General features: G+C 34.9%; 1 protein-coding gene across 2 annotated transcripts; it reads right to left on the bottom strand.

Annotated features, from left to right (window-relative positions):
• Positions 1-1,698: 1,698 nt before the first annotated feature.
• Positions 1,699-6,524, bottom strand: LOC131165925 (uncharacterized). Of its 2 annotated transcripts, none has more exons than XM_058124105.1 (4): positions 6,226-6,524; positions 5,850-6,113; positions 2,249-2,408; positions 1,699-2,089 (listed from the first exon to the last, which is right to left on the bottom strand). In XM_058124105.1, the coding sequence occupies exons 1-4, from the start codon at positions 6,514-6,516 to the stop codon at positions 1,911-1,913; spliced, it is 894 nt and encodes a 297-aa protein (XP_057980088.1). In that variant the 5' UTR covers positions 6,517-6,524; the 3' UTR covers positions 1,699-1,910. The 2 variants fall into 2 exon arrangements, with proteins under 2 accessions (XP_057980088.1, XP_057980089.1); XM_058124106.1 differs by having other exon boundaries at positions 1,699-2,112; positions 6,226-6,514.
• Between the last annotated feature and the right edge of the window lie 722 nt (positions 6,525-7,246).

Raw genomic sequence — 7,246 nt, 5'->3', positions numbered from 1 at the left:
GTTGGTGATGCATGTCATTATTTGGACTTAAAAAATATTCAGTTTATTGTTTTAGGTCGAATAATTTATTTACACATTTAACTTGATCTGCCGCCATGATAATAATAACTTCTTTGGTCAATGGATTGGTTTTAGCTATTCCATGCATGACATTTATTCCTTTTTTGACCTTGAAGAATATTCAATTTTAATACTTTAGTCAATTATTTTGGATGCACTGCAATGGCAAAATATAACAATATGAATGAAGAATGAGCACTTTTGAAAAAAATATACCTTTAATAAAGACTCTTCTTTTATCTCCGATGACTAGGTTAAGTTGATTCTAGATTTGGTAAAGCTATATATACTATGGAGTTGTGTTCAATGTGAAGTTTGATAAAATCTGTCCTTTGAAGAATCTATAATGTTTTATTTTTGTTTAGTGTGTGTGTGTGTGTGAATTTTTGTGTTTATAGTATATACATTTATTGCTCTTTTTGCAATACAATAACTTTTTTTTCTCGTTTTGTTTTTTTTCAAATCTTAGTTATTGAATGAACAACTTCACATGGTATAGAATGTCTAGTCAGGGTTTTGAAACTTTGTTATATTTGTTGATGGCTACTCCAAAATGACTTGATTGTATTTAATGAAAGATCGTTCAGAGTTATTTAATATCTTTTATGCACAATCAAAGGAGGATGTGGAGGAGATGTCAAAGGTACCGTATGCCAATGCAGTGGGTTGCTTGATGTATGTTGTGATTAAAATCGATCCTTTTTTATTTCCCTCTTAAATATTAAAGCCCTGCAACTACTCAGGCACAGATCAATAAATGCACATAAGAAAATACTTCTCCAATTATAAAAGAGAAAACACTGAAAAACAAAAGACACTAAATCTGTTAAGGTTTAGTAAAAAAAATGTGGACCTCCTTTGTTTTGTTAATCTCAAGAATTCCCATAAGATTTAGAAACAAGATTTGAACCTGATCTGAAAAATCTATTGAGATTTGATTTGTTTGAACACTTATAAACCTTCCTTGGGGTTTTTTTATTTATTTTATTTTGTTTTGTTTTGTTTTTTAGTCAAATATTGAGAGGTCTGAATCTTTTTGTCAAACCTCGATAAGATTGAAAGTTTTAAAATTTAAGGAGAGGTTTGTGTCTTTTTTGACAAAATTAAAGATAAATTCATGGAATTTTTTAAACTTCGATGGAGGTCCGCATTTATGTGCCGAACCTCAAGGAAGTCGATGTCTTTTCCCCAATGTTAAAAGAGGCAAGTTAGTACATGTAAGTATGAAAATAATTGTTATAAATATCGTTTGAAGTTTGAACTATTTATCTATATCATATTTATATATTGACTAACCCTATGTTTGGAGAGACCTTGAATTTAAATTTGGATAAGATATAATATAAAATTATATTGAAATTTATCAAAATCCATATAAATCCAAATTTAAGGTTTGAAATCCATGCTACCTAATGCAGCATGAATGAATTTTGAGAGTACAATTTTTATACAATTTTATGTCTTGTCCCAAAACAATAATTTGATTAGCTCATAAGAAAAAATGGTAACTAAAACGTAAAAAAATTTATATATATAAAATACTGGATGTTATAAGTTCTTCTACAAAGTCTAGTCTGCCCCCTCTCTCAAAAAATCCTGAACCCACAATTATCAGCAATCAGCCAGCATGCAATGAAATGTCTGCAAACTTCCAAATATTCGTTGCAGTTGAAGTGTTTTGGCGTACTTGACAGAAGATCTTTGCTTGTAAAGGCTACAAAGAATAAATGAGGAAATGGAGAAGGAAAGATTGAAGTTTGAAAAGCAAGTAAAATACAACCATCAGAATGCAGAAAACCCAAATGAGCTTAGAAGAGAGAACAGGCTCACTCTAAAACATTGTTTGCAATTCAAGGCCACGTAGTGAATTCAAACACTTTAAAAACTATATCAATTCCAGTTGGTATCTGCCATATGAAGAGCAGAACGTTTAATGCATTCAATGCAATGTGAAGATTTCTAGCTGTCTCACTCCCTTTCTGCATTGCAGGCACGAGAGCCGCTGCCGCTGCCCATAGCACTGTAATTCCTGTCGGCAGAAGAATCCCAAAGCTGCAAGATCAGCAATTACCCAAAATGCCTCTAGAATCAACAATGCAGATAACTAGAGATTTCAAAAGTGGTTCTTTGTGTATTGTAGATTTCTTGCAAATAGGTATCAGTAAGTGCAAAGCTATGTTTCAGTTACCTGCTCCTGCAAATAAATGAGGCCCTGGGAACAGCTTTCCTGTCCTGAACCATGTGTTGACTCCACCACCAATTGCCTCAAACACTCCAAATGCTAACAATATTGAACCTGCATTGAAGTGCCTGTCCCTGAAGGACCCTTTAACCAGCTCCTTTCTCTCCTGCATTTTGAATCCCAGTAGTTCAGATACTCTAAAGGGGTCAGTATTACAATAACCACAAAGCCAAATTCTATTTGTGGTGAACTCTTACCTTCCTTTGGGAGCACAAAATTTGAATTTTAAATTTAAATTTGTATAGTTCAGACAAAACATAGTATTAAATTACGTATATTGTAATCAATATGTTGGAATTGGTGTGATTCTAAAAGGAGGGTGAATTGGACATTTAAAACTTTTTTTCTAATTTAAACAATTATGCCGATTCATCACATCTCATATTCCATTCGAAATAAAACATGTAAAGTAAGTGAATAATGTGCGCATACATACATGTGTGCTACATATCACATTTAAATTAATTCTGTGTGCATGCAAGATGGTTGTAACAAAACATGAGCAGACATACACATGCATAAATTAAAGAGTAGAAAGTAAACGAAATAAGAAAATAACGACACACGATATTTATTATCGGGGTTCAGTCAAACCAGCCTACGTCTTTACCTTAGGCATACCCTCCGAAGATTACAATAAACCTGCTCACTTAAGTGGGTAGAATAGAAGCCGTTTACATCCTCTCCTTATGGGGCGAGGAAAATCTCAGCTCAATTATAAGGTTGAACCCAACTTGTCTCACTGACGGGGCTGAGACTCCCTAGTTCAATTTTCGAACTGAACCGAACCAGTCTCATTTACGGGATTAAGACTCCCCAGTCCAATTAATGGGATGAACCCAACCGGTACAATAAAAATAATTTTTGTACATGATAAAGTGCTTCTAAATATAAATAAAGATGTACACAATAAAGTTCAAAGAAATGCACTCTCTAATGATATGAAATGTACTCAGTAGAGTAAGGGTGCTTTTCTCAAAAACATATTTTCAACCTTTCAAAAATAATGTACATGATATGCACAACAAAAATTTAAACCCAAATAAAAATTTCTCCACAAAATTATTTATCAAAGCAAAAACAATGTGAACCTTTAATCTTGCTCTCAAAGATTGTTTATCAAAAGTGTAAGCTCGTGAGAGTAAGTGATTTTGAAATACAAAATGCACAAACAAAATATATGCTTTCTTTCAAAAGATTTTCTAAAGAATAATAAAGAGAGTTTGGAGAGTATAAAATTTTACCCCAACAATGATTTTGCAATAAAAATATAAGTGGGGGAACTTTGATTAACAAGAGATTAAAAATATTTGAGAGAAAATTATTTACTAATCAAAATTGCTAATGAAACAAATGAAAAAAGTACTTTTAGTTTTTTCTAAAAAATATGACCGTTGGGGACATATTGGGAATTTTTAAAAAATTTAATTAAATTTTAACCTCAATTACCGCAGTTAATTTTTTGTAACCTGAGAGTTTCGGTCGCCCGAACAGACTTATACAGAAAAAAGGTGTTTTTCACGTTTGGGTGCCCGAGGACAGGTTTGGGTGGCTGAACCAAGGTGATTTTCCAAATGTTCAAGGTTCGGTCGTCTTGTTCTAAGTTCGGTCTGCCAGACTTAGAGTTTGGTTGCCCGAGGTATTTTTGAACGTAGAGTTTGGTTGCCCGAGGTATTTTTGAACGTAAAGTTTGGGCGCCCAGGGAAGGTGAAAAAGTCTGTACTATATGTTCGTTCGACCTAGGACACTTAGTTCATTTTGGTTCAGTTGACCGACCCAAGTCAACCTTTCTGACTCTTCAACCATTCGGTTGAACGAGGTGTTTTCAACACACAAGGTTTGGTTGTCCGAAACACTTTCAAACTTATGCCTAAGTCCTGTTTTTGAGTAAAAGTTACATGCAGGAACTTAGGATTTATCTAAAGTCTAGGCTTTTTAATTAAACCTAAAAACCTTGCGTTGATCGATCGAAGTCAGCCCTAAGGTTTGTCTACGATTCTGTCTGAACATTCAAAACATATCATGTAGGATGCATGCATATATTACAAATTAAAATATAAAAACCTAAATGCACATACAAATAAAATCAAAATGTCTTCTTTTTTATCTTCTTTACTTTAATCTTCATGGAAAATCCCTAATCATATGAGTTTTATGCATCTTTGGTTTCCATTTTCAGTCCTCTTATATGTGTGTTGAATTATAACATATTCAATCACTAAATATACATATAAGTAATTTGCGGTTTGTCATTATCAAAATCTCCTTTTCGATGATGACAAACGCATTAGAGTAAAATGGGTACAGCCTGAAAAGGCTCCCCCTGAGAATATGTAATGTAAAAATAAACATAACAACTCAAGCATATTCATGAAAGAAGACACAACAAAGATCATGCATTTCAATTTTTGCAAAAAGCACACACTCAGACAATTATCCCTATGATTTGCCCCTAAAAATTTCCCTTTCGATCATTATCATTTTGCTAAAAGACATTCTCCCCTATTTGACATCAGTAAAAAGGGTTAAGTTAAGTAGAAAAGTTTGATCATTTAAAACAAACTTAGTAAAGAGAATTCCCTATTTTTGAAAAATAATTTCAATTTGTTCAGAAATACTCTCCTTTTTTTTGTTTTTGACATTTTTCATAAAACAATAACTGGTCATTCCAAATAAAACTAACATGAAGAACAAAGTAATAAATATACACAAACCATTACAATTTAAGCACAACGTAAGACTCGTAAAAAGATTTGAATTTAAAAACATGCAACATATGAAAAAAAAAAAATAAGTTTGAGCATAAGAGTGGTCTAACAAGTTCACATGCATTTCATGAATAATCCATGAACCAGTTATGTAATATAACACCCTAAAGACAATTTCATGACATAAAATTTTTAAGACAGGATGACACAAGTCATGAAGGCATTTAAGCACACAAGTAATACATAAAATATATTCCATATAAGTTTATTTCTTACTTTTAAAAATGCATATATAAATAAATATATATGTATAAAAATATAATATATATATATATATTTATATATATCTCCCTTATGATTTTCAATAAATGTTGGGGGTTATGCTTGCTGAAAAAGAAAGTTTAACATAAAAATTTAAGTAAACTATATTTTTCTGGTTAGACATTTATGCATAAAATATTTCAACGGATAACCATTTAAGACCTTAGCCTACTTTGAATTTGGATTTGTGTGGATTCGGATAAGATGTAATACAAAATTATATTAAATTTTGTTCAAATATATTCAAATTCAAATCTAAAAATGCAGACTAAATCCTTGTTCCAAACACTATCTTCCAGTAAATTGCTAATGTTATCCAATTAGACACAGCACAGCCAAACTTGAAACATGACTAGGAGGATCTCACTTGCAAAATAATCGAATCGTCTAACAGAAACAACTCGAGGCCCAAACTGCAGAATTCTATTTATCAAGTAACTACTCTTTTAACAGGGAGCAAATGCTGCCATCTGCCTGCACATTGAGCACGCACAAAGCAAGCAAGGAAGCAAGCCTACCTCCGTGAGCTGCTGGATTTTAGCTTCTATGGGGGAGGGAGCAGCTTCAGCAACTGGAGACCCTTCTGGCGAGACTGGAACAGGCTTAACCTGCTTCTTAAGCTCGTTAATCTCACTCTGTATTGTCCTAACCCTGCGCCATTGCCAACCGAGGTACCCAGCCCACAACGTGTAGAAGAACAAACACCCCATCACAAAGGGATGTATGAGAGCCAGTGTCCGTCCCTCCAACAACCCAAATTCTCCACCAACAGCCACCGCATCCTGCAATTCAACCCCCAAAATTTAGAATTAGAAATGCACAAAAGAGAAACAACAGATGTTGAAGCAAGCGGGTTGAGGGCATACAAAGAGGGAGATTGATTTCTGCACTTGCCTTGGGATCTAGAAAGAAGGGAAATGCGAGGGCTGTGAGGGGAACTGAAGCTGATTCTAAACTGCGGATGGTCTCTTGGAGGAGTAATTTTGGGTGAAGTGGGCGTGTGGGGATGGTTAATTTTGGTGGGCTGGGGAGACATGGGATATTTCGGGGGTTGCAGAGTGGATTTTTGGGCGAGCCAAGTTTCAGAAGGCTGAGCGTGGCGGCCATGTTGTTTCTTTCTTTTTCCGCTTGGCAGGGAGACAGGGAGAGGATGGCATTGGACAAGGGAGGATGAGGAGTTGACATTTCACCATTCGATTACATTGCCTTTGCTCGTAAAAAAAAAAAAAAAAAAAAAAATTGCCTCTGCTCGTGCTCTTTTGCTAACCTGTGCACTGGGCCCCGCCAGTGGACTTTAGGACTCCGCGGGAACCATGGAGAAGCAGCCACGGATCCACCATCTCCTCGTTGGGAAAATGGGTTATATTTTTTTTTTGGGTACGTCCCGGGTGTCCACCTGCCGTCAACGACGTCCGTTTTACGGTCCGTCGCACCGGCTTGGTGACTAATCCCACGTCCTGTGATGCAGCCCCATACACCACAGAAATGTTAATTTCAGGTGCCCAGGCGCAGAATCGAACCCGGGGTGCCAGGAATAGGCTCACCGTCAAGCGGAAACGCCCGAAGCTCGCTCTGCCACCTGAGCTCAGCCCTGGGGGCGGAAAATGGGTTATATTGATAGAACCTTCTGCGAGTATTTTTGCCCTTTTGTCTTTTTAAAAATATATATATATAGTAACCTCGTTACTTCATCCAGTAAGATTTAAACAAATTTCATTGGATAAACCAATGAAATTTGTCACATGTCACACCTAAAATTAATATAAGCAAATCTCGCTACTTGATTTAACGAGATTTACCTTGACATACATTTAGATCAGATTGAGCTGTCATTTAAATCTTGCTACTTAGTGTAGCAAGATTTGTATATATCTTAATTTTTTGTGTTCTTTTTGTTTATTTTTTTTATTATAAT

This window comes from Malania oleifera, chromosome 10 (assembly GCF_029873635.1).
Source record: "Malania oleifera isolate guangnan ecotype guangnan chromosome 10, ASM2987363v1, whole genome shotgun sequence".
Classification (NCBI taxonomy): Eukaryota; Viridiplantae; Streptophyta; class Magnoliopsida; order Santalales; family Ximeniaceae; genus Malania; species Malania oleifera.
Note: the sequence above shows the minus strand (reverse complement) of the source record. Positions and strands in the feature narration are given on the sequence as shown.

Coding starts and splice junctions, on each gene's coding strand:
- LOC131165925 (XM_058124105.1), bottom strand. CDS start 6,516: ATGTCAACTCCTCATCCTCCCTTGTCCAATGCCATCCTCTCCCTGTCT. Junction 6,114..6,225: donor CCTTCTTTCTAGATCCCAAG/GCAAGTGCAGAA, acceptor GTTGAATTGCAG/GATGCGGTGGCTGTTGGTGG. Junction 2,409..5,849: donor AAATCCAGCAGCTCACGGAG/GTAGGCTTGCTT, acceptor TTCAAAATGCAG/GAGAGAAAGGAGCTGGTTAA.